The sequence below is a fragment of the Centroberyx gerrardi genome, chromosome 5, assembly GCF_048128805.1.
Source record: "Centroberyx gerrardi isolate f3 chromosome 5, fCenGer3.hap1.cur.20231027, whole genome shotgun sequence".
Taxonomy (NCBI): domain Eukaryota; kingdom Metazoa; phylum Chordata; class Actinopteri; order Beryciformes; family Berycidae; genus Centroberyx; species Centroberyx gerrardi.
The window spans coordinates 6,916,717-6,944,581 of NC_136001.1; the positions used below are offsets into that span (position 1 = coordinate 6,916,717).

The following is a 27,865-nucleotide window of genomic DNA, read 5'->3' on the forward strand; positions in this document are numbered from 1 at the left end:
GGTGAAAGGCAAGTATCTCCAAAAAGTCAACTTTTCACAAAACTGAGAAAAAACTGATTTCCCTGATTGCAATGAACTGATTAGGTTGATTTCGCTATTGACATACAATGACATTTGATTGATTTCCCTACTGATATATGATTCATTTCAATAGGGTTCATAGGCTCTTGGGTTATACAACTTACCCATCGTGTAAACATTCTGTTCAAGTAAAGGGATGAAAAATACCAAGGTTACAAGGTTGTCCTGACACAGCAGTGAGTACCATGTTTCAGAGTATTGGTCTAGAAAATTAGTGGCTGACAACAATAGTAAAATGAAATAACATTTAATGGGTTGATCAGCCAGGTTTGGCGAAAATCCCTTTTTAAACACACCAACAAAGCTAGCATCAATTATGGGATGTAAAGTCTCAAATCACTGTGTTTAATTGTACATAAAATATCTCATCTGAATCATTTACTCTTAAATCTAAAACTAAAAATCGAATCAAATACAGTAACTAGAGTCGTTTAAATAATATACTAGTTACTTTGCACCTTTGGTAACTCTGTGGATGAGAAGCAAGAGATCCAGATGATGGAGTCATAAAATTGTATAAAGTTTGGCACCAGGACACTAGCACTGGCATCATAATTCTTTCAGCCAGGATCAACTGAACTGTTTTCATTATTCAAACATCAGAGAAACACAACAGAGGCCTTTCAGGTGACGTAGCGCACCCTCTGGTGGCCATATTGGAAGTACTCAGCTCTTGGCAACAGTGGATGTGAACAGCTGGTTGCGTTTCTAAATGTACAACTTGGCCATCTCATAAATCATCATCACATCGATTCTGAGAATCGATTCTACTAATAAACGGAATCGGAGTCGACTCCAAACTCTGGAATCGTAGAAACTGTTTCATTTAAATGAATTTGTAATTAATTCATTCTATCTACTAATCTGTGTTCGACTGCCTTGGTCTGATCCATTTCACAACAAGTGGGGAGGGGGGAGGGAGAAATTCAAGGCTCACTGTTGAATGCCAACCAGCGTAAAACTTAAATTTTTGTGTTGATTTTCATTTGGAATCGATTTAGAATCGATTCCATCAATTCCATAACAAGGAGTCTGACTCCGAATCGACTCCAAAAAATTTGGAATCGTCCATCCCTACCGTCTCAACAGATTTGAAAGAACAATTTTTGTGCTGTTTTAGATTGGGAACTGATCATTTCACCACACATCTCATCGATTTTGTGTTTAGATAATGTCAGCTTGTTAGCTAGCTAACCATAGTCTCTGGTCTGCTAACTGTGTTGTTAACACATTTGATTTGCGCACAAGCCAACTGTTAACATTAACATCAGCTGCTTTGCTAAATTAGCCTGCTGGCTAGTAAGCTAGCTAACAAAGCCAAAAACCAACTGTTTGTTCAGGTTAACTGAGTTGACAAAGAACGACTCCCATAATTAAAAAAAAAAAAGAATAATAATTGTAGCAAGTTGGTCCCATAGTGCCCTTTGGGTTGCTTACTTTTAGCCAAGCAATCTGATTACTCAAAGATGCGTTACAACCATGTTTATGATTCCCATAAAACATGGCTAGCTTTTTTTCTTGTTTTTTATTCTTATGTATGTACATTACTTTGAAGAAAACTTTTCAGTCAGTACAAACATGTTGGTAATTGCTGTATAATACCTTTGAGGAGGTTTTTTATTTTGATTATGGGCTCTTTGGTGTCGCCGCTGATAGTGTATCACCGACCTGTAATCACGCTAAAGAAATGGCCTCTTGGGTATTATTCACAGAAACTGAAGGGACAGAAAGGACTCTTCCTAGTGTATCATGGTAATTTCCTTTGGTAAACCTAACATGGCTTCCATAGGATTTTAATAATGTTGTCATGTACGTAAGTTAGAATGTTTATGTCTATCCAACTGCCACTGGGATGTTCATCTAAATGATGTCATTGCCATGGTAACACATCAGATTTATGAGTCTCACGCACCAAATCAACACTGATTTCCACTATCAAACATTCTATGGCAGCCATTGTAAGTGAACCAGGCAAATGACCATTCAAGAGTGTCGATTTGATTGGGAATGACCGTTCTATCAATTTAAATTCTATGGTATTATTGCCATAGGGAATCCTTTACTTTCACTTGAGAGAGCCATTTTGCATCCCTCCTAAACGTTTGGTTTAATGCAACAAAAATGGCAACACATCCTCCCCCTGCAGTTATGGAAACTTGGAAAGCTTCTTTACATTCAAACATTACGGGTAGAAAAAGGCGACGTATGCCATGACTTGCAACTAGTTTTATGTTTAACTTTTCCCCCTACATGGGACTGTGCAAACAGCTAAACACATAAAGCACACTCAAATTAAATTGACTCCAAATGTTTGTATGTGAACATGACACATCAAGTCAGGGATAGGGGAGCTTTATGAAAATTTCGACTTTCCCACAAGTCAGTTTGTCATTTAAAGGGTAAAAATCTTGGAGACTGTGAACATTTTAGCTCTGACTTGCCATGAATGCCGTTTTGACCGAAGCACACATTATACCCCAATGTCTGATTTCCCCTGATGTCAGTGACCCCTCCTGCTATGCTCCTCCTAGCTACAATCCTAAGTCTGATTGGACAACACGTCTATCATTCTGGCTTTTACCTTTCAAGTCTTTTTTTCTTTCTCTTTTCTCTCTCTTCCTTGCTTTTCTTCCTCCTCTCCTTTCTTGGTTCTCATCTCTCCACCAAAGATATTTTTTCTTCCTCCTCCTTTTCCCCTCTCATCTGTCAACAGTCGTTTTCCCCCTCTCTCCTCTTTCATCTGCTGATCAATATCGTCTTAGTCCTCCAACTCTTCTCTCTATTCTCCACCTATCATCCGTCTATCAAAGAAGTCCATCCTTCTCCTCAGTTCTTTCGTTCTTAACCTTTCTCTTCTCCTCATCTCTCCATCAGAGATGTGTGTCCTGCTCCTCTTCCTCCTCCTCACTTCCTGGTTGGTTGACAAATACCTGGGGAAAGATGACAAACTTATTTGCTGTTGCCAGGCAGAATAAAGTTTTCGATTAAGAAACTAGATAGCAGATTGTTTACCAATATGTTCCCAAATAGTTCCAAACTTTTCCAAATCTCAAAGAGGACTCATTCATTCATTTATTCCTCCTTCCATCGATTCATCTATCTTCCCATCCGTCCATTCAAGCAATCGTCCATTCATCCAATCACCTGCCAGCGACTGCTGTCCTCCCCACCCCCTTTCCCGCCCCCCGCAAGCCCATTGGTGCTCGGCTTCTTCTCCTGCATCTCAGGTTGGTTGTCATTGGTCACGTCCAGCGTGGGGTTGTCGTGGCAACCATTCTCCACAAAGTGAAGTTCTTCAGCGCGGGACTGGGAGGTATAAGAGAGCAGGGCAGAATCACAGGAGTGTGTGTGTGTGCGTGCATGCTTGCATGTGTGTGTGTGTGTGCACATGTGTGTGTGTGCTCATCTTAATGTGCCCTGCTGGTTCGCACACACTCATATGTGTTCCTGACATGTCTATTTGTGTATAGCACAATTACAACACCATCTTGTGGGGATTTTTAGAGCTCACCAGAGCAAAAAATCTATTTTTAGGGTCAAGTGTGTGTGTGCGTGTGTGTGCGTGTGTGTGTGTGTGTTGACCTACCATAGTCTTCGTTGCAGGCAGTCGTCTTTGCCAGCAGATGTATATGAGTCCAGATGTGATGATGACCATACAGACGGAGCCGATGATCACCAGAACCACAAACAGCTTGCCGTAGTCGCTGCGGGTCTGACTGGGCCGAGGCTGGCAGCTACTGGCCGCACTGTAGTTCTGGATGCCCACCTGAGGGAGCATGCACGCACACACACACACACACACACACACGCACGCACGCACACAAATCACAAATCTGTCAGAGATCAAACATATACATATGTGTTTGCACTCATATATATTTCCATATATGAGTGCAAACACACAAACATACTGTGTTTATATGTTTGTGCAGATCTGCAGGGTTAGGTAGGTTAATTTAACAATATATTAAATTATAGTTACTAATTACCTAATCAATCAGTAACATAATCCAAGGGATTAGCCAATGTATTCTGATTACTTTCAATTACTTTCATATAACTTTGTCACATTTGAGGTACAAAGGTGCAGATGAAAAGTGAAAAATTCAGGTTCAGGAAATTTTCAGGTTTGCATATAAACATTTGTTTTTTCTGTGCCACGTTTTATAAAGACATAGAACAGCTGCCACTGTTTAAATGGCTAGTTTCTCACTTTCACTTTAAAAGTATTCCCAGAAGAAATTTTTACAAGTCTCTGTGATCTCAACATTATTTATTTTAGAAAAAACATATATGCTACATACATACATACAAATATATTTATGTATTTAGAATATGTAAAACCATTACAAGTATTCCGTTACTACCCAACCCTGCAGATATGTGCACAATCACATAAGGGTCATTTACACACTTTTGAATTGTGGAAGTAGAATATAAATTTGAACAATCATCTCTTGGTAATGATTTTGTTCAAACACAAATTTGTGAAAATGAAGCAGTCCTGCATACAACTAAAAATGTTTATTTTCGTTTTCATGTAATGTTTCATAATGTGGGCGTTGTGAAGCCTGTCCAGACTGTAACTGTGGGCTACACAAATAAACCTGACTTACGTGGGTGTCCCAGACTTCTTTCAGTGTTTATTTGAATGATTCCTGGCTTACAGTATCTATAGTGGGTGAGTTAAGATGTTGCATTAGCATTTAAAGCCAGTGTGTGTGAAGCCTGCTGTCCACCAGGCAGCTTTGTGAAGTGACTGGCACTCAGCAGATGCTTGGGGAAGTGCTGGTTGAGGCTCCTGCAGTTGCTATGCAACTAATGAAAAACACTTTGAAGCCTGGTAGTCTTTTGCTAAAAGCTGAAATATTTTTAACTTCTTGGGCTCGGTGCTCTGCATGCTAAAAACACGCTAAGCTCTCAGTGCTATCAGGAATATCAATTATTCAAATCAATCAAAACTTTAAATGTAAATAAAATAAATCAAAAATGTAAAATGTAGGCTACAAAATGTAGCCTACATTTTACATTTTTGATTTATTTTACATGTAAATCAATGTATTTCACACGCCTACAAAGTTTCTGTTGAAGTGGCTATTCTTAATTCAAATGGGAGACTATTCCAAAGTCTAGGACCATATACACAAAAAGCTGCTTCACCATGAATCTTGATTTGCGTTCTTGGAATAGATAAGTGATTAGGGCTCTAGTAGAAACATATTAATGCAGCATATCATTAATATAGTCAGGAACATGCAACAGTGAGTAAAAAATAGGAGAAAGAAGCTCAGAGCTGTACATTTCTGGTTGGCGCACAGCCTTAACTCCCCATTAAACCACAGCTGGGTATCACAACATATTCTAAATAAGAAATCTCTACTTTCATTGGTAGTGTAGATGTGAGTGAAGCCTGTTTATGCTAGCTGTGTCATAACGCCTACAGCTGGAGCGCTACAGACAGAGTATAGGAGGTTAAACACCTTACTGAGCAGCGTACCTCAGTTAAACTTTTCCTGATCTCTCCCAGCATGCCCAGCACATCCTTGGCAGGTATCACTCCTGCAAGACACAAACATATGGAATAATGTAAACACAAATCTACATGCCAAAAGTGTGAATGCGTGTGTGTGTGTATTTGAAAGCATATGAATGTGTGTGTGCTAAGCAGCTATCAAAGCACTGTTCAGTGTCAGAACGTGTGTTTCTTCACTTTTGTACCGAAGCAAGATGAAGGTACAGTAGTGAAATCTCATTGCACAGTGGGTCAGTTGATATATTTGACATATTTCATTCATCCTCCAAAGGTGCAGGGTCGGCCAAGCTGCCCCTTCAGCAGGCATTTACCCAAATTAAATTCTGGTGTCAGGTCACAAGTCGAAACATCAGAGTGAAATCCAAACTGTCTCTAAACAGCAGCAGAGAAAGCTGGACTCACCAACGTTACATCTTCTCCTCTCTCGTCTCCTTTCCTTTGGTATAAAGCATCACAGACTGGCCGGTTGGTAAACATGAGTGTGCTGTGTGACATTTACTGACCTCACTGCACATGACTTCTGGGTTTCTGAGTTGTTTCTTGCTAACATTGGGGACATCTAATGTGCATCCATTGTTCCCTGAAAATGTTGGTTCAATGTTTTTAATATTCCTAGCCATGTAACCAATGAAGGCTTTTTAACTTTTGGAAAGAGACAGAGAGCCATGGACTATATTTTTGGGGCGATTTCCTTTTATTGGCCTTTCTATGCATATTCTGTGGATTTTCCCCAATTTTTGTTCTTTCCTACAAAAAAATCCACCTTCAGATCCTCTCACACTGTTAGATTTCATCAACCTGTGATGTTCAGTACATTCCAGGAGTTATTTTGTAATGAAGTGTTGTAATTTACTCTTTTGGTGAATCCACTTTCCCTCAACCTGCCTCGTCTATTTCTACTTCAGGTAGGCCTAGTGATTTCCTACATTTCCCAAAATGCCTTTCAACAACCCCCAGAGAACGAGCCTGAACTTACTGTTGTTCTCAGTTAAAGGTCGGCATACAGACATATAAATATAGCTAGCTCGCCAACTAGTTTGTGAACATTGTGCTGTGTCTACGATTGCAGCCACGTCCCTTACTACAAACACAACATGTCTTGTGGCCGCATTGTATTCTGGTCTATCTCCTGCTCCTGTGGGTGGAGAAGTTGGTCTCTCTCCTCTTCTATGATGGATTTCTCCCTGTATGATTGTTGAGCGTCTCTTGGTGCAAAATGGCGGCTCTAGAAAGAAGCCCTCGCTCTTTGATTCTGAGGGACTGACAAATGTCCTCGATTGAGTGTGAAGCTATAACAGAAGAGAGACAGAATGTGTGTGTGTGTGTGTGTGTGTGTGTGTGTGTACCATGTTCAGACGCCACATTCATTAGCAGCTGGTGTTGCTGGTGTGTGGGCTTGCTAAGGTAGAGTACCCATGATCCCTCAGGGCTGTTCATTCTTCTAGCAAACACCCGCTCCATGATCTCCAAGAACCGCACACCCTGGTCGGCCCGGAACTCCTCCTGTGACGCACACACACACACACACACACACACACACACAGGTTACAGCTGATACCGACCTAACCCAAAACAAGATCCTCACTTTTGAACCTGAAAAGAGAAAAACAGTGTAGAAGAACTATTTAACGTCTGTTTGCATTAGAGGGAAAAAGAGGAGGGAAGGACAGAAGAAGAGGAGGCAGTAGATCTACAGATCTGACTACATTTTAGTTGCCGTGACAGTGAAGGTGTGGATTTGTGTTGCTGCCATGGCGACAGACGCCTCAGCTAAAGTCTTTTCTCCTGCACTGCCTCACACACTCGAGACACATACACACACACCAGCTCTGTCGATAAAACTGTTTTGCTGCTGTGTCAGTGTGGCAGGAAGGTCTGGCTAAAGTGGGAATACCACAGAACTTGAATGGATAGAACGGTCCTTCCACTGTTTGCCATGGCTAGTACAGCATAAAATAATGATTATGGAATTTTAAGGGTTAGTTGCTATGGCGACAACGCGACAGTAAGGCCGTAAAGTGTGCCACACTCGCTTGAGAACTGTGCAGATATGAGTCTGTTAGCAAACTGTCAAAACTCAACTGAAAGCTACGTTAGCGACGAGGCTAACGTAGCTTTATCAAAGACTACTTCTCTCTCTAGCTCTTCTAGTCAACATTAGCATGTTAGCAATCCATGGCAGCAAGGAGACAGAGAAGCTGCTTTAGTTCTTGCTGTAAAACCTCTCAGCTCAGTGACTTGCCGTAAGTCGGTTTAAGCTAGGCCAACAGTTCACAAAAAAATGGCCGCCCCTCCAACCGTCCTGGAACATTGATTTGTGTGGGAATGACCATCATAAGTTGTGTGGGGAATAGGAAAAAATCCCGCCAGCGTTTCTGTTTCTTCAACCAATCAAATCCCATATCTGCATTGATCAACGTTGTCTTGTGTATAAACAGCTGTGCAGCCACGTGGGACAGAGAGAATGACTGGCCATAATGCCAAGACCAATTTGTGGATGTTGGGAAAAGATTCAGGGTCAAAGGCCGTTCACACTGTCAGCAACTTGATTGATGCGTCTATTCTGACCGACTGCGGGCGGCAAGAGGCTCCAACTGCATCTGTGTAGCGGTCTGCAAAGTTTTGAACAGGCAAATCATGTATTTATGCTGCTCTGCCTGTCGTAACGTTAACACCACTAGCTGGTAAGTGCTAATTAGGTAGAATTAATCAAAAAGAAACTGAAAAAAAAAACTGCTTTCAGGCTTACCATCAACCCCAATGATGGATGCAACTTCATGAAACAAAATCACATCAACAGGGAAACAAGGAAGCACGGAAATCTGATTGGCTGTTGACGGCCGATGACTGCGAAAAGTTCAGCCTTGGCCAACTTCAGTCAGCTGACAACCTTGCTGACCGTCACACATCATAAAATGTGGTACACATCGGCACACGTTGCAAACTGCAGTGTAGAGGCTAGAAGCTGCCAATCCTCTCAGCTAAGGTCTTGATTGTTTACAGCAATTATATGAATTGTCTCAAATGAATGTGGTAATGATTCATTGATATCAAAATGTTACATATGGCACCTTTAAACTGAACATCGCATCCTTGTACTTACACAGCTCATGTTTTCGGTCATGTTCAGGATGACATAGCCCCGTCCGGCCAGCTCACTCCAGTCTACACACACCACCTGGTTGGGAAAGATTTAGAGTTAGGAAACAACACTAATAGAGTCCAGTTTTGAGTCCCAAAACCCGGAAGTGAGTTAGCATTGTTGAGTCATGGGTTCCCTCAGCTGAAAAGTGATTACGATTTGAATGGGGATTTGGTTAAAAGCCTGAAAATAAGGTCTATGGTTAAGACAAGCTTTCGGAAAGTTTTCGCGTTTCATTCTGTGAGATAAAATAAACCCTTAAACATCCCATTCGTGAAAGCAGTTGTAGCTTTCGTGAAGAAATTGAACTACAATGGGTTTGTCGCACAATAATATGTAATTACGCAGAATAGTCCGCCATAAAGCCTCTGAACTGTAGTACTCGCGCTCTTTTCAATTTAGATTACTGATTTATAGTTTTTTCCAATTGTAGTTTTTTAAATTGTAGGTTTTTTTATTTGCTAATGTGCCTGAAGCTGAAGCTTTGAGTGTGTGACGGAGGAATGCTCCTCTGCTGTAGATCCTTTTTTTCCACAGGTTAGCCTAGCATTAGCTTTTTACTAATATGGATTACAATTATGCTTTAAAATTCATGAAAGCAGTGTTGATTTGTCAAAATTATCCCATATAACAAAATATAAGAATATCACAAGCCTGCGTTAAACACAGAGTTTATTTTCGGCATCAGTCCAAATCCACATTCGAAAACCCATTGAAGTTATAGTGGAGCTGCAGCCAACGAACCATGGAGGAGCTAACTTCCGGGTTGGCCTACAAAAAAAAAACGTCATTGTCGGACCGCTCTATGTGAACGTAAGACTAAGAAAATGTTAAACTATAAAAAACCTGAGACTTAGAAAGCTTATTTTCCCTCAGAGAGGCAACTGTTAACCTCTATGGATCCTATAATCATCCTGTCATGCGTTGTGTGTGTAATGTATGTAAACGTACCTGCTGTGCCTCCTGCATGTCGTCGAGGTCGTCCTCTGGTAGGAAGACCTCTGTGACCTTGCCTCCCCTGACCTCTGACCTCTGGGTCTGCAGGGGCGTGGTCTTCTCCAGCCAATCCCAGGACAGGTCCGTGAAGCCGACGGTCGGGGAGGGATCCGTGCCGAGAGGGACGATGTGCCTCGCTCCTGTTTCCTCTCTCTCCATCTCTCTCCACTCCTCTTCCTCCTCTTCCTCTCTGTGATTCAGTCGAACCCCTTTGGTCGATCCGAAAAGAATCGAGTGAAAATTTATTCATTAAGCATATATTACCTCTATCAGATAAAGTTTTAGTCTATATAGGAGTGATTTAGCGTTAAAAAGAAACTACTGGGTAAACTTTAAGCTGTAAATAAAAGGCGAACAATCACAATTTTAAACAAAAACTATAATTTATCATTTGATTATTTTCTCAGAAAGACCATATTTTCATATGTACTGAAGCTGATTCTACTACTTTATGAATTAAGTTTGTTAAAAGAAACTATAAGGGGTAAAATCTTGTAATAAAAGGGAAACCCACTAAACCCCAATATTCAACACATTTCTCACAGTACTGCTCAAAAAGCAGCAGAGAGAAACAACAGTAAACACAGAAAAGAAACAAAGATATGAAAGAAAACAGAAACCCACCTTCTAGCTCCTCCCCTCCCTCTTCTAGCCCCTCCTCTTCCTCCATACTGGGCTGCAGCGGCTCTCTGCTGGGAGCCATGCCCACTTCTGGTACAGTGGGATTCTGGGTAAATACACCCAGGTGTGTCAGTCCCGTTTCTTCCTCTTCCTCCCTCTCTGCCTCTTCGTCCTCTGTCTCATCTGTAGCGAGAAGCGCAGGCAGAAGACACACTTGAGAAAAAAGATCTTTAAGTGCTGTAAAGCTCATTACTGTCTGTGGAAATTAGTTCCATATTTACTGACTTAGATATTCAATACATCTTTGGAAATAATTTGCATTGTAGTGTGAATATAATTAATCAGAAGTTATTAAGTGCAGAGCAGTGGGTATAGACATTTGGAATAAGACAAGAACCTATTTCCATATTAAATCAGACTATTCAAACACTACATTTCCTTTAATTTGGAAAGAAACCAAAGGTCTTTATGTGGCGACTGAGGTTGGCAGATTTCAGGGTATTTTAGGGCAATTTAGAAGATATTGAAAATCAATTTAATTTTGTATTTCATTGCACGATACTGTGACTTGACAAAACCTAGGTTAAAAAAAAATGCAAGCAAAAGAATTCTAATCAAATCTCAAGTATTCTCTTCATGCATCAAGTCAAGTCTCAAGCGATTAAAATTGTGACTCGAGTCTGACTCGAGTCCAGGTCACGCGACTCGAGTCCCCGCCTCCGCTGTACATTGAACCCAAAAGTAAGAAACAAACAAAAAGCATCGCACAGGAAACAAGAACCAACTGGCTGAGTAAATAGTTTCTGCAGAAGTTGTACCTTTTGCGTAGTTTCCCAGCAGCCCAAAGTCTGTGCCTGTGTCCGTCTCAGGTGTGGCGGTTCCCACGGTGTCTCCAGCAGCAGCAGCAGCAGCAGCAGCAGCAGCAGCAGCAGTAGTAGTACTAGTAGTAGTAGTAGCAGTAGTAGTAGTGATAGTAGTAGTGATGGAGGAGTGGACGACTCCATAGCCGCTGGCCTGACCCTCCTCCTCCCCCTCCGCCTCCCACAGCTCCCTCTCTAAAGGAGCCACCTGTAAGGGAAACATCAAGTTAGAGCAATATTACTTGTCGTAGAAGAAGAATAGTGATGGTGGTAGAAGTAGTGGTAGTAGTAATAGAAGTAGTATTGGTGGTAGTGGTAGTAGTAGTAGTAGTACTTTTGGTAGTAGTACTGGTGGTAGTAGTAGTAGTAGCAGTAGTACTGGTGGTGGTAATAGTAGTAGTAGTAGTAGTAGTAGTACTGGTGGTAGTAGTAGTAGTAGTACTGGTGGTAGTAGTAGTAGTAGTAGTAGTACTGGTGGTAGTAGTAGTAGTACTAGTAGTAGTAGTACTGGTGGCAGTAGTAGTAGTAGTAGTAGTAGTATGGCTGGCTTTCATCCCACACAACCATACACTATGGTGTCCCCCAGGGATCAATTCTGGGTCCCATTCTATTCTCTATCTATATGCTCCCTCTTGGTGACATCATCTGTAAATACAATGTCCAGTTTCACTGTTACGCCGATGACACACAGCTCTATATTCCAATCAGACCCAGTGACCAGACTAGCATAGCAACCCTCCACAAGTGTCTTGCTGAAATAAAAAACTGGATGTCAGACAACTTTCTCCAATTAAATGATACAAAATCTGAGGTAATTGTACTTGGTCCCTCAAACAGAACTCAAATCATAGCAAACCTGGGTGAACTATCAACCTATTAAGTCCACAGCCAGAAATCTTGGTGTAGTTTTTGATCAGGATTTGTGTTTCGAGCCCCATGTAAAGAAAGTTGTTCAGTCATGTTTTTATCATTTGAGAAATATAGCCAAGGTTAAGTCTTTTATTTCAGCCACAGATCTGGAGAAACTCATCCATGCTTTTATTTCCTCCCGCCTTGACTACTGTAACTCCCTATATACCTGTCTCAGTCAGAAATCAATCCACCGCCTACAGTTAGTTCAAAATGCTGCAGCTCGGCTTATAACTCAATCCAAAAAATGTGACCACAAAACCCCTGTTGTGGCATCCTTGCACTGGCTGCCTGTTACTTTTAGGATTGATTTTCAAATTATTTTAATTAGCAACAGTGGTAATAATTAGAATGCTAGAAGTAGTAATATAAGTAATAGTAGTAGCAGTGATGGTGACAGATTAATAGTAAGAGTAAATATTAATAATTAAATTAAAAATTATTAACATGAATATTAAAAGACCCAGAGACTCATTTATGCCCACTGCTATTAAATGGCTTAATTTGTATATGATATGATGTGTCCATTTACACGTATACAATACATGGTGAGGGAAAAACATTTATCTGCCCAACATAACTGTCGTAAAAGTGGGAAAAAACGCATTCAATCCAATATAAAAAGGTTAACAAAGCTAATAGTAGGGCAACTTGGCACTACTGGGAGCGTTATACCTAGATTCAATTTTGGACCATTTATATTGTTAATGATACAATATGTTATATTCTTTCTGATATGTATTTTTTGTTGCTGTGTCATGCCGCCCTCTTGCCCGGCCCATGATAGGGCCGACAGGACACCACTAATCACATAAAGCAATTAAAGACCAATTAAAGTATTCAGTAAAAGGTTAGTAGGTAAGTTCTGGATTACATCCGATACACTGCGATCCAATTAACATTCATCACCACCTGATGACTTGCAGATGACTGCAGACTCTTTAGCAGCAACCCCCTGCTTCACATTCAGTTTTTTAAAGTTTCTGAAGAATTGCTATTCCCATGTTTTTGTAAGTTGTTTTTTTTATATATATATTTTGTCCACAAGAGGTTGTTGAATACTACTATTTAACGATCTGTAATATGATACTCCCATACTATTGTGATTATTTATTTGAATATATATGATATATGTTATTTTATGCCTAATGTGCCTCATTTTTTTGTATTTTATCTTTTTATTTTACCTCTTTTATTTCTGTCAAGCACTTTGTAACTATGTTTTGCGAAGTGCTATATCAATAAATAATAAAGTTATTATTACTACAACTACTACTACTACTACGACTGTTACTACTACTACTAATATTAATAATACATTAAATAAAATATCGTATTCATATCAAGGCATTCTAACCTCCGGGAACAGGGGGGTTCGGTGCTGCTGCAGCCCAGGATCATGCTCCTGAGCTGGGGAGGAGGAGAGGCCGGGCTGCCTGGAGCTGGAGGAGTGGAAGGATGCACTGTAGCCTGGACAACACAGAGACATGTCAGAAACACATGTTGTGTGTGTGTGTGTGTGTGTGTGTGTGTGTGTGTGTGTGTGTGTGTGTGTGTAGCTCTCATGTATGAACCTCTTGCAGCAGTTGTAGCTTGCTACTACCAAACTGGGGGCACTTTGGGTACGTGAGTCCAAAGAGCCTGTAGTCAGCTCCACCAATCAGAAGTATTTTAACACTAGCATTTAAAACATACAACCAAAGGTTTTTAAATCTGAAACTTTTGCGCTTTTGCCAGCATTAGATTTGCATTAGTGTGTGTTAGGTCCATCTGACCTGTGTGTGTGTGTATATGTGTGTGTATATGTGTGTGTGTGTGCGTGTGTGTGTGAGTGTGTGAGAGTCTCTAGGAGCAGGTGGAAGGTAATGAGATTAGAATATAGGACCAGATTTTTAATGTGTGAATGCATCTGTCCACCTGTCTTTCAAACTGTCAAACAAACCCCTTCGCTCTAAACATGAATGAATGTTATAAGAATAGTGATGACGCGAAAATAAGGCCAAAGCGCGGTACAAGTGCGAAACCCTATTCAATTTCTATGAACAAAACAATAAATCGACATTTTATGTGGTTGTTTTTTCTGTTTTAATAATTTATATGAAATGTATGTCACTGTCACAATGTCAATGGTAGGAAGTGCTGACTTTGTAAAGTGTAAGTCACCAACCATCCTTCTTTAGCTTAAGTTTTTCTTATTTAACCATGACCAAAGTCTTTTCCTAACCTTAACCAAGTTGTTTTAGTTGCCTAAATGTAACTGTTAACCAACCTTTAGCTGAAAATGCCGTGCCCAATTTGTGTTCTTGTCACAGAATCCAATTCATGGTGGACTAACGTAATTTTCACATAATTTGTGTCCACAGCAGGTAAATCTGCGTTTCAGAGTTCGTGCTCATTTCACAAATCTTTATGAGATCATGTTGGAAAGACAGGAAACACAAGTCGATCACTGCTACTAACCAATCAGAGCATCCAGGTCTGGCGTTGTGTGGTTGACCTCCAAGTCGTCCCAGAGAGGAACACCTGGATCGTCTGCTCCTCCTCCCCTCTTTCCTTCCTCTCCTCTCTCGCCTCCCCCTCTTCTCTCCCTCTCCTCCCCTCCGTCTTTCTCCCACTCGTCCTCTCCTCTCTCCTCCCCCCCTCTCCTCTCTCTCTCCTCCCCCTCCTCTCCTCTGTCTCTGTCCTCTGCGTCCGCGCCGTAGAAGCCGGAGGCCTCTAGGGAGGCGTCGGCCGCCCCCGGCCCGCCGCCGAGCTCCGTCTCTGGGTCAGAAAAGGCCGGCTGTCCCTGGTAGAGCTCCGCATCCTGGGGAGGCGTCAGATGGACCATACGCTGAAAATAGATAGATAGATAGATAGATAGATAGATAGATAGATAAATAGATAGATAGATAGATAGACAGATGCTTGTTACTATAAGACCTGTCATCTGTTCATCATCCCTTCATCCCATCTTTCACTCTTTCCATCCTTCATTAATTAATTCACTGACCCATTTGTTACAGTAATTCATCCAGATTTATTTGTTTATATTAAGCATGTGGTTCGGTTGCATTTCTTGCATGAAAGGGGAAATAAATTAGATTTTGTTCAATACCAATGACCTTTTGCTTTTTCTGTGTGCAGGGCATAGCAGTTTGAAATACTGTAAAGTTTTGTCATACATGTAGTAACGTAAACACACATACACACAGGTATCCAAATGTGTAAAGTATGGATGTGTATTCCGAATTATTTTTTTTCTTACTGTAAGAAAAAAAAAAAATAACTTTTTCCCCTTACTGTATTTGTATGTGTGTTTATTACATGTATGACAAAACTGACAAAAAAGCAAAAGCCACAAGTGTTTTTCATTTATACTATCAGTGCGTAGTTGGTTGTTTTGCTGGTTTGGTGTAAGGTTTTGTGGTTAGTGTGTAGAGTTTTGCAAAAATAGCCTATAGTTTCAAAGATAGTGCCTAAGCAATCAGAAAAAACTGTATTGGTTGGAATTTTTATTTACGTCTCCTGGTACATGATGAGGTCACCACTAAAGATTTTCTGTAAAAGTAATAATAAGTAAAGTAAAAGTAATACGATTTTGATATAAAGACTACAATAAAATAAAATAATAATAATTTTTGGTGTATTTATTTTTAAATAGGTGTATAGTATGATAAGGAAAATTAGCTAACAAGGTGAAAATGTTATTTTTAATTTCTTTGTGACTTTAAGAAAGACTACACATTAATGGTGACCCCAGTCATTTGACACCTGTCACTTTAACCTCCGCTCACCTCCATGTCTTCCTCCACATCCAGGTTCTCCTCCACAGCGGAGCGGGGCCTGGCTACTTCCTGGCTGTCAGAGGACTGCGGTGGACTTGACTGAGAGGAGTTTGCCGATTCCATTTTGGTCTGGGAATGAGATGTTTCGTGTATCTGGGGCCGGCTGATGTCGTGGACCAAATGAGGTTGGGCTCGGACTAATTCCTGGACCAAGTGGCGTTCGGGTCTGACTAATTCCCGGATCAGATGTGTCTGGGCCGGGCCTTCGTCCTGGACCAGACGGGCCACTGGAGGGCTGAAGGGTGAGACTCTGAAGGCATCACAGCTGGCCAGAAGAGCTGGAGAGAGAGAGAGAGAGAGAGAGAGAGAGAGAGAAACACTTTTAAGATGACACTGCTACTTGCCACTATACTGTATATTGTTATTTAAAAAAAAAAAATAAAAAAAAAACAATCATGGTGGTCGAATTCTTCATAAGATGAAACTTTATTGATCCCTGTGGGGAAATTAGATTGTTACAGAGGCTAGGTAATAGGATTCAGCAGGGCGAAAGAAAATAGAGTAAAAGCAGAAAAGCACAAGCAGAATATAAATAGGCAATAAATGTGGTAGAAATGATAAGAATGGCAAAAAAATAAAACAATAACAACAATAAAATTGAATATAAACAATAGTGGGGTTATATGCTGCTGACAATTTCAACACACAGGTAGACTGCAGAGTGGGAGGTGTGGGAGAGAGAACTATTAGTTATCACTATTAGTGCTGAAGCTACTAATCGATTAATCGCCTCATTTATCAACAGAAAATGTATTGATTATGTTTTTGATCGATTTTAGTCATTTATCAAGTAAAAATACCAACCATTTGCTGGTTACAGCTTCACAAAAGATTTGCTGCTTTATCTCCATTTCATATAATTAGAAAATGAATACTTTGGGTTTTTTTGGCTGTAAGGAAGTAAGAAATTTTAAGAATCACTTTGGGTTCTGATAACTTGTGATGGGCATTTGTCATTATTTGTGACATTTTCTAGACAAAATGATTAATAAAAAAAATAATAGATTAATTGATAATGAAAATAATTGTTAGTTGCAGCCCTAGTTACTATCAGCCTCAACTGCATACTTACATATGGATTAATAGATATGAAATAAGTGCAGTATATATAAATATAGGTAAATAGCCGATATTTAGATACATGCTCAACCTCATTCACCCATTCATTCATTCATTCATTCATTCATTTATTCATTCATTCATTCAACCTCATTCATTCGCGCAGTTGTTTGTTTATTCTTTTACTTTATTAATTGTACTAAAACTGTTTTTCAGTGTTCTGGAATCAGTTGTTTCTAGAAGTAATTTTGCCTGTTTGCCATTATCAAAGGGAAGTCCAGAAAGCAGCATGATGGTAAACACGCTCTCTGACAGCAGGCTGATTGTCTCATTTAGTTTTACTCAGTTTTGTTTCGCTTTGTTTTGTTTCATTCAGTATACAAATGATGAAATCTGAGAGACTGGAGAAATTCAATTTGTGCCGGTGAGAGAAAACAAACCCGGAGGGGCTCATAAAGACGGACAGATGAAAAACAGAAAAATATTGAGATGACAAACAGACAGGCGAATCTCTTTAACTCATGACTTGCTTGTTTTTTTTTTTTACCAAGAATCCTTTAAAGAACAGAGGAGCGGAGATAAGAGCACTTTGTCTGCATCAGACATTTAACTGATTTCATTTAAACCCCTGACATCACAGCGCTCTTATCTCCTCTGCTGCCCTTGGAAAGTCAGTTACAAGCCTTTTAGTTTGTGTTTAAGTTTGCCTTATGATCCCACTCAGTCACTCAGTCTCTCACTCATTCATTCATTCATTCTCTCATTCATATCTTAATTTGCTAATTCATTCATTTAATGTTCATTCTGCTTTTGTGTCTTAATCAGTCGATGTTTCGGTCGGCAAACCTTTATGAGGAGAAACTGTAGAATAACTGTTAATTTGTTCCTTCATTCATTTGCTAATTAATTCATTAATTTCATTCATTTAATCCATTAATTCATTTGCTAATCCATTCATTTAATGTTCATTCTGCTTTTGTGCCTTAATCAGTCAACGTTTCGGTCGGCAGACCTTTATGAGGAGAAACAGTAGAATAACTGTTACTTTGTTCCTTCATTCATTCATTCATTTGCTAATTCATTAATTTAATTCATTCATTTATCTGCTGATTCATTCATTAATTTAATTCATTCATTCTTTTGCTAATTCATTAATTTATTTAATTCATTCATTTGCTAATTCATTCATCCATTCATTGATTTGTCCATGGTTTCATTCACTCATTCATTTGTTTCTGCTGCTTAGTAAAGACCAGCCGCTTCTCATTTCATCATTCATTAATTCCTCATATTCAGTACACAGCAGAAGTAGAAGACTTGTCGTCTATTTATTCAGTCTTTCATTTAGTTATTCATTCATTTATCCATCCATTCATCCATTCATGCATTCAGTTTCATTCATCCATACATTTGTCCAGTCATTCATTCATGAATCTATTCATTTATCATGACTACTTTGCATAGAGCAATCACTAAGATTCTGTCCCATTCATTCATTCATTCACTCACTCATTCATTCATCCATCCATCCATTATTCATTCATTCACTCATTCATCTATCCATTCATTCATTCATTCATCTATTCATTCATTCATCACTAATCCAGAGCCCCTACTACTGTCCCCCTCCTGTATCCCACAGTCCTCTCTGTCTGCCTCATGTATCCCACAGTCCTCTCTGTCTGCCTCATGTATCCCACAGTCCTCTCTGTCTGCCTCATGTATCCCACAGTCCTCTCGGTCTGCCTCATGTATCCCACAGTCCTCTCTGTCTGGGACCCAGATGGCTGTCTGACCTGACAGTCTGTCTGAACAGATTACAATATCATAGCCAACACGCCTCGAACACGTCTAGAGCACGCTAAGCTGTGCGACCCCACACCGCAAAACCACATGCTCCGAAGTGACACAAATCCACAGACTCACTTCCTGCTGTCTGAAGGATTTCCAAAAATAAGACCTGGAAAAAAGTGTGCTGCTGACTCAGCGTGTTGCCGGTGTTTCTGCTACCATCAAGGTGGAGAGAGAGGTTTGAATTTTAGAGTTACAGAGTCTAAAGGCCCATTCACATCTACCGCAAGAACTATAATTAAGCAGTATCACAGCTGTGATTTGGTCATACATAATTACAGCCGTGCCAATATGTACAGTATAACAGCACGACCTCGAGTGTGATATTGCTTTCATACAACAGTTCTATAAACAAAGCTATTCATCAAGTAATGGTAATTTGAGACAACAGAACAGATTATGATTTTTGTCTCTTTTTTTTTGTCAGCCAAGCAACACAGAAACTGTATTTAGAACACCTGTAAAGCGAAGTGATACATAAAGGAAAACGTTCCGGTGCTGTTATACTGATGGAATGCCTCCGGTCCTATCAAATTGCTCGACCGGAACTAACTGTTGTATAAAGATAACTATAACTATTGAAATCATTCTACGTAAATAGAATGCCTGTGTCTGTGTTATCGTTGCACTACAACGATAACTATAAAAACATCCTGACCGATAACTAGAACTATATTTTTGGTTTGATCTCAGACCGATTTTTTTGGATGCAGAGACAACGATAAAACTCTGAAGCAGGACTTGTAAACAAAAGTCACATGACTCACAAGTCGCTTGTTTATTGGACAGAGATTTGGTGACCTGTCATCCTGCAGGTCAGAGAGTCAAAACAAATTTGACTCCAGTTCCTGTAACTATAACTAAGCATGATGGAGTTAGTTAAGAACACATGAAGAAATAGCTGAATATGAGCATCAGTCCAGACTTCATTTTATTCTGCTAGGCTTGCTGGCTATCAAATGTCAACATCCGTCTCCTTCTACCCATAAACCCTTGTGTTTGGGAGTCGTTTCCTGTAGTCGGTTCACATTACGTTCTCACTCCTAATGAGTTGTGAGGTATTTTGATACCACCCAACTTTGAATGTCATTGCCCTCACCTGCCAAACAAACCAAACTCAAGGAGTAAGGATCCACTGCCTCAAATGCACTGAGTTGAAACGGATCACACTTGATTATATAATATGCCAACATAAACTACCGCTACAACTGTGATTCACCAATGAAATGCCATCCAAAAACAGGGAACACACTGGATATATTTTGCACAACTAACGCAAAAAGCATCTGCAACACGATGCAGAAATGATGGATGCTCTCATCTAAAATGCATGAACTTCCACCAGAGAGTGAACGTTAACTCTCAATGACTCTCAAGCCGAATGAACAGGTGCAAAACAATATGTGAGAGTACGCATATAGGAAATCATATATATCTGCATAGATTTTTTTAGTAAAATGCACCTTTAAAAAGCAGCTCTTTAAAAACCAGTGGCCTATAAAGTGTCCTGCTTGTCCTCCTGTTCTCTCCGGATGACTGGTCAAACAAGCCGCAAACAGGAGAGAGAGGGGGTGAGAAGAGAGAGAGAGAGGAAGTGAAGGATGGAAGTGAAGGATGGAGGGATGGAGGAGAGAGACAGAAAAGTGGTCTGTCACCCGGTGGAGAAGTGCTGTGGTTGTTTTTTTTATTCCTTCCTCTCTCCTTCCCAAATCTCCCAGTCAGCACTGCACAGACATAACAGCACCCGAATATACTGGTGTGTGTGTGTGTGTGTGTGTGTGTGTGTGTGTGTGTGTATGTGTGTGTGTGTGTGTGTATGTAAGTGTTGACCAAAACTTCCTCACAGGTAAGAAAATATGTTTATTTTAAGGTTAAAGTTTACGGTTACAATTAGCGGTTAGAGTCAAATACAGTAGCGCCAGTCCCAGTGTGTGTGTGTGGAAAATAATAACACACACACTGCCTCCGTTTGAAGCTCAGTGATCTTACATTTTTTGTCTTGGGGGGGGGGGGAGGACAACGTCTGTGTTTGCAGTGTCTGTTAAACTCCTCAGAGAGTTTGAATGTGCGATGTGTGCGCTGATGTAGCTGATCAGAGAAGTTCTGCTTTTCACTGCCTGCTGCCTGCTGCTGCGTTATTGCACCGTCCCCAAGAGGAATATTTTGGAAAATCCTGCAGTATGGCTGATGCAGTGGAAGTGCGATGCTCAACCCACTGAGCTGCACAGGCACTGGACCCCCTGATCCTGCTCTTCCTGTTATCCTCTATATGGAGATTTACAAGCTCAGCGTCAATTCATGAATGAACTCAATGAACTGAAATTCTGTGAAATTCCATGTTTTCTTTTGCTTTTTCTTACCACATATCTGAGATTACACATAGTGTTATATAATATCAATACTGAATATTATAAAATGTTAAAGGGACCTTTCAGGTGGCATTTGATGCATAATCATAATACACTCATTATGATTGAATGTATTTGATTTGTTGAACTGTCTTTTATTTGATTCATAATGTTTGATTTATAATGTTTAGCGAGTCGAGACAAACTCTCTTAGAAGTGGAATTTCATGGAATTCAGTTCTGTCTCCTGTCATTCCAATTCACATTCCCAATCAATTGTCTTCATTACATTCACCTGTTGAGATGACCTAGTAGGGATATATATACCCTGACCTTGTTATATGTTTTCATATGGTCTGATGAAGGCCTTATAGGCCGAAACGCGTCAGCAGTATTGTGTATGTGCCAATAAATTCAAGTGAAAAGTTTATTTTTTGAAGGTGCTGCTTTTTTCGCTATAGTTTAATGATTTTGGTTAAGCACTCCAATCAAGTCTTTTTGGTTGATGCACACTTCTACCTCCACTCTCAATTCACATTCTGTTTCCTTGCAGCTGGGTGACATTCACATTCCAACTGCAACTGCAGGAACTGAACTGGAGTTTACCATGCATTGTGAATTCAGTTCATGAATGGCCCCAAACCCTGGTGATTTATTTAAAAAAAAAAAAAGGGGTGGTGGAGATATATTTTTTTCTCTAAAATGCGTGGCAGGTTGGTGTTGAGGTGAGCGCCCTTCACCTCTGCGCTCTAAAACACATTACTTCCAACAGCTTGTGCCGCACAAATTTTCACCTTTGTGCCTTTTCCGCCTAAAGTTCAACGTTGCTGAAAACTTTTGTGCCGTGTGTTGTGATGACGCCCTCGCTTATCCAATAGAAATGATAAGGCAAGTAGCCGGCCACGAAGGGAAAGAAAATGGACAATTAGCGATCTATGACCATCGGATGTTATATTTTCAGTTGCTTAGTCATATTCTACATCTAGCAAGTCGACGAGCTACAAATGACTCTTCTCCCGCTTCTTGAAAACTTCAATCCCCCGACTTCCCCAAACATCTAGTCCAGACTTGTGCTGCACCAGGCAGCGAGCACCGAGCATCCGGGAGGGAGAACCGGAAAAACAACTTCCAATCGCCTTGTGTGAACTGAGAATAATCTTAAATCCTTCAACCTTCAGGCTTTAAACTGAAGGATACACATTAATAATTTGTGTTAACATGGGGTTCCCGCCCCCTTTCATCCCCCACAAGATCATCCAGGACCATAAATCTGAGCAGAAGACAGTTTAGCTACATAAATCTCACAGAGATAACAGGCTGCAGCGCTGTCAGGCTGATGATGGAGGATGCCTCTACTACAAACCAACCAGGCTTGCAGTTTTTTAATGCCTGCTAGCATGGCACTGCTGAAAGAAAGTTTAGCTCTCCTTGAAGTCAGTCTAAGAGTTTTATTTAATCTAGCCTTAATGACCTCAGCAGGTCAAAAAATGAACTTCTAATCTATTCATTCCCCATTTGGTCTGTTGTTGCCCCCTGTGTTCAGTGCAAAGTATTTTTTTACGGGCCATAAAAAAGCTCCTCCCCTCTAGCTGGAGCTCCTTCCATTTTAGCTGGAGCTCCTCCCCTCTAGCTGGAGCTCCTTCCATTTTAGCTGGAGCTCCTCCCCTCTAGCTGGAGCTCCACCCCTCTAGCTGGTGCTCCTCCCCTCTAGCTGGTGCTCCTCCCCTCTAGCTGGAGCCCCTCCCCTCTAGCTGGAGCTCCTCCCCTCTAGCTGGAGCTCCTTCCATTTTAGCTGGAGCTCCTCCCCTCTAGCTGGAGCTCCTCCCCTCTAGCTGGAGCTCCTCCCCTCTAGCTGGTGCTCCTCCCCTCTAGCTGGAGCTCCTCCCCTCTAGCTGGAGCTCCTCCCCTCTAGCTGGAGCTCCTTCCCTTCTAGCTGGAGCTCCGCTGTTTAGACAGCAGGGTGATGGCAGGTTTTGTCTTGGTTTTGATTTAGATTAGGGCACTACTGCACATAAATCTTACATAGCATGCTTTTAAATCCATGAGATTCTTGTTTTTTTTTTATTTTATTTTGGCAACATCTACTGCTCAGCCTCATTGCTGTGGTGTTTCTGCACTGCATTTCCCAGAGATCACCTGTCAATCAAACAGTGTGGGCGGAGCTTGGATTTTCTGTTGCTGCAGTTTGAGTTTTCTTTGTGTGTTCAGCCATGGTGGCTATCACTGCTCATGCTAACTACCCAGTTCTTCTTCTTCTGTTTATTCCAAACAAACCGGAAACGTAAAACACATCACTTTCCTGTGAGGAAAAGTGATACAATAGTGAATCACTATTGTGTTATATCAATCGGTGATAGAGTAGCAAAACGAATATATTGATTTATAAAATGACGATTATTACTTAAAGAAACTGTCAGAGACTTTTGAGTCCTTAGATGTGTAGATATTGCAGTGTATCTACCTTAACGTAGTAAAATTGTCAATTTTTTGTGGCAATACATGTGATTCTGTGATGTGCCATTTGTTTTGAACTGTGTCGTTTCTTATTTGACAGCATGTATGATGCAAAAAGAGATTCAGAACAGATGAGTAACTTGTTCCTCCTCATCACCACCATCATCATCATCAGTATCTCTCCCATCCTGCTCACCCTAGTTTCAGTTGCAGTGGCGAATTCATCACTACTGTGACCTTGAAAATTTTGGCTACGAAGGCAACTTTGCGGCTTAATTAGTTCAAGAAATCTTACTGTGTCCGTCCACCCGGAGGGAGCGAGCCCGGCGCTCAGAACAGCTGAGTTCGCCTTATCAGTCAGCTCAGCTGAACACAGATAAGCTCCATGGTGAGTTCAAAGAGGCAGTCGGGTGCTGTGGTGGGACATGAGCAGGCGATGGAGGGGAGATGCCCTTCCAAATTTATAAAATCACATTGAAACTTTGACTCCAGATGCAAACAAATATCCCAGGAAACAAGGATGAAAACCAGCGAGAGGAAACAGTTTGAGAAGATTTGAACTTCAATAAACAGAAATCCTTTAATGTGACGTCAGTAAACTGTTTACCAACCGGCCGGTCTGTGATGCTTTACACCAAAGGAAACCAAAGAGACAAGAGAGGAGAAGATCTAACGCTGGTGAGTCCAGCTTTCTCTGCTGCTGTTGAGGAGACAGTTTGGATTTCACTCTGAAGTTTGGATTCGTCACGTCCTGTTGATGGAGAAGTGTCCATATTCACACTAGGGGTGCATTCAATAGCCCCAACAGGACTTTTAAAAAGAAAAGGCAGTGTGTTGAATGTCCTGTTGCAATGCTTTTGTTACAGGTTGTTATTGGCTGAGACGGCGATTCGGTGCGAAGAATTCTTCTTCTTCAAAGTTCTTTTTATTGAATTTTCCATCAAATCACAATTACAGTTACAATGATCAGGTAAAAGGTGTAAGGTCATCCCAACCCTCTCATTATTCCACCCACCCTTATACTAAATCTACCCCCCCCCCCCCCTATCTATCTTCCCCTTCCCTCCACCCCCCCCCCCCCCCCCTCTCTCCCATCCTCCCTCCCTCCTCGAAGAATTCTCTGAGTCAATTACACATCCGCATGACAGGCGTTTGTACGTAGCCAATAAAAATGCAGAATCACCGCGAATCAAACCATCAAACCCTAGGATCAAACGCACCTCGACACCGCTGGGAGCAAACGTTTTGCACCGTAGCAAAAACGGTGCTGCAAGGTTTGAACGTGGCCCAGAATTTAATTTGGGCAAAAAGGGAGAATCTACTGTTTCTCAATTAGAGGGGATGAGACGCTCTTCTCTGTTGCAGCTCCACTTTTGTAGTTTAGTCTGATAAAACAGTGTATTTTTACATACAGATCTTGCCTAGTGCAGCTTTAACTTCACTTTTACTACAACTGAGGTTAGGATAGTGAGCTTTTTTTTTTATAGCAATGGCTCTTCTTCAGAGGTTTCACTCTTTCCCCTGTTTTCTCTCCACCTACAGAATGAACAGTTCCAACAATAAGAATCTTCTCAAATACAACGTTCCTTATAGAAAATCTTAACAAACGGGGGCCGTGGCCTGATGTGCATCTATTTGGAGGTGCATCGATATGAAAATGTTTGGGATGAGTCTCATTAATGTGAGTTTGTCTCTTTAAACAAGGGTGCCATAAACGCTGAAGAACGCCCCCCACCACCCTAAAGATTCAGTTCACATGGTCAATAAAAGCCGACAGACAAGTAGATTTTCCTTTGCAGCTTTACCCCCAGTCTCGAGCTTTCAGCGTGTGTGTGTGTGTGTGTGTGTGTGGAGGGGGCAGGGGCGGGGGGGGGGGGGGGGGGGGGTCGCCCCGAAAGCCCCCTCTCTCCGTGCTTTAACACCCCTCGGATCAGCTTATACTCAGCCTGCTACCCTCCCCCAAATCCCCAACACCCAGACAGAGAGAGAGAGAGAGAAATACAGTATACGACAATGAAAGCCTAAAAACAGCATTGTCATTGGATAAATTGTTTTAATGATTATTTAGTAATGGAATGCTCTGTTAATCATTTTGAGAAGTAGTTTCTTATTTCACTTATATTGTTAATACTGTCATTATCATTTTAATTTGTATTTGCGTATGGTATGTTGCTTTGGCAATAAGCACCTTTGTGTTTCATGCCAATAAAGCTCATTTGAATTTGAATTTGAGAGGAGAGAGAGAGAGAGAGAGAGAGAGAGAGAGAGACAGACAGACAGACAGAGAGAGGGAGAGAGAGAGAGAGAGAGAGAGAGAGACAGAGAGGGATTGGGAGAGAAAGAGGGAGAAAACAACAAAGACAGAGAGATAGAGGGAAAGAGAGAGAGAGAGAGAGAGAGAGAGAGAGAGAGAGAGAGGAAGGTGACACAGCTCACCCTCCTCATCCAAGTTCTCACTTTCCCAAACCAACAAACAGGAAACACATGAAGTTATTCTGCTGCCACAGATCCATGATGAAGAGTGAAGAGATGAAGAGTAAACGCTCAACAACTGTAGTGTGAAACTTGTGGTTTTGTTTCACAGACACTGAACTAACACTGATTCTGTTTCTCTTCACATATTTCAATAAAAGGATTCAGAATCTGACTTTTTGTAGTTCAGAGCAAACTGCAGCATCGTTTACTCAACATTAACAAACAAAAACTATCTCAGATAATACTGTGGTGGTGGTGATGATGATGATGATGATGATGATGATGATGATGATTATTATAAGCATGGCTCCTGCAGGGCGGCAGAGTAGCAGACTGCCTTGAGTTCATATATTGATAAATTAATCAGCAAAATCATTAAAATCAAAACTATCTTGATTAATATTGTGCTGGTGATGATGAAGCTGCTGCTGCTGAAGATGATGATGATGATTATTATTATTATACAAGCCATGACTCCAGCAGAACAGCCGATGATTCATCAAATAATCAATGAATAAAAAAATGATTAAAATGAAAACGATCTCATATGAGATATATAGATTTCTTATAGGCCTAGATGTTTATCATTATTATTATTATACAAGCCATGACTAATGCAAAACAGACAATACTCTTGAGTTCATATATTGATAAATTAATCAACAAAATCATTACAATGAAAAGTATCTCATACAGTATTGTGATGATGATGATGATGATGATGATGATGATGATGATGATGATTATTGTTTTTATAGCTACTAGCTGACAGTCTTGGGTTCATCAAATAATCATTAATCAACAAAAGCATTAAAATGAAAACTACCATATTTTGCTGTAATGATGATGATGATGATGATATTATTTATTTTATTCTATTTTTATATAGACTAATAATACTAATATCGGAATAATTCTAATTTTATTTTTATTGTATTATTATATTATGATAACACACAGCAGCAGGGCCTGGTGTGTGTGTGTCTGTGTGTGTGTGTGTGTGTGTTGTGTGTCAGTAGCTCAGACACCGCAGTGTGTCCGCTGATTTACGTGCACTGTGCGCCACCCACATACACCCATCTACTGTGCACAAACACTGAACACTGGTTCATTAAAACGCACACACACACACACACACACACACACACACACACACACACACAAAATAATGAATCATAAATCCTGCTACACCCAGATAAATAACAATACTGCAGCACGAAAAGCCACTGTTATATTCTTATAGGGACTTATAGTCAATATCAATTTATATTAATGTATTTATTTTAATCTCCTATGGTAACTCTATAATATTCCTATAATATTCCTGCAGGGACTTGCAGTGTTTTTCTGTGATGTTTGCGCGGCATCCCTCTATAAGCTATGACGGGATGACTACAGTTGTTTTTCGTCAGGAATAAATAAATAAATGGAGGGGAAATGAAAGCACTCACCGGCCAGCGTGATGTGAAGCAGGCCCGGCATCTCTGCTGCAGTGTCTGGACGGAGATTAACGGACGCTTCAGATGCAGATGGTCGCTGAGTTGAAGGAACGGAAGCCGTCAGGAAAACGCCGTCCTCATGTTTGTCTGTCTGTATGGAGAGACACACGGGAGGAGGAGGAGGAGGAGGAGGAGGAGGAGGAGGAGGAGGAGGAGGAGGAGGAGGAGGAGGAGGGAGGGGGGGGGGGGTCCGGCAGTCGGTCTGAACCGGGAT

The 27,865-nt window shown here is 40.8% G+C and overlaps 1 protein-coding gene across 1 annotated transcript; it reads right to left on the reverse strand.

Moving 5' to 3' along the window:
- Window positions 1-2,951: 2,951 nt before the first annotated feature.
- On the reverse strand, window positions 2,952-27,634 carry podxl2 (podocalyxin-like 2). Its single transcript, XM_071920093.2, has 14 exons — window positions 27,604-27,634; window positions 15,916-16,244; window positions 14,721-14,972; window positions 14,603-14,639; window positions 13,500-13,612; window positions 11,192-11,441; window positions 10,349-10,547; window positions 9,708-9,942; window positions 8,718-8,792; window positions 6,961-7,117; window positions 5,579-5,640; window positions 3,668-3,847; window positions 3,226-3,387; window positions 2,952-3,011 (listed from the first exon to the last, which is right to left on the reverse strand). Exons 1-14 carry the CDS (start codon window positions 27,632-27,634, stop codon window positions 2,952-2,954), a joined length of 2,142 nt encoding a protein of 713 aa, XP_071776194.2.
- Window positions 27,635-27,865: the final 231 nt, after the last annotated feature.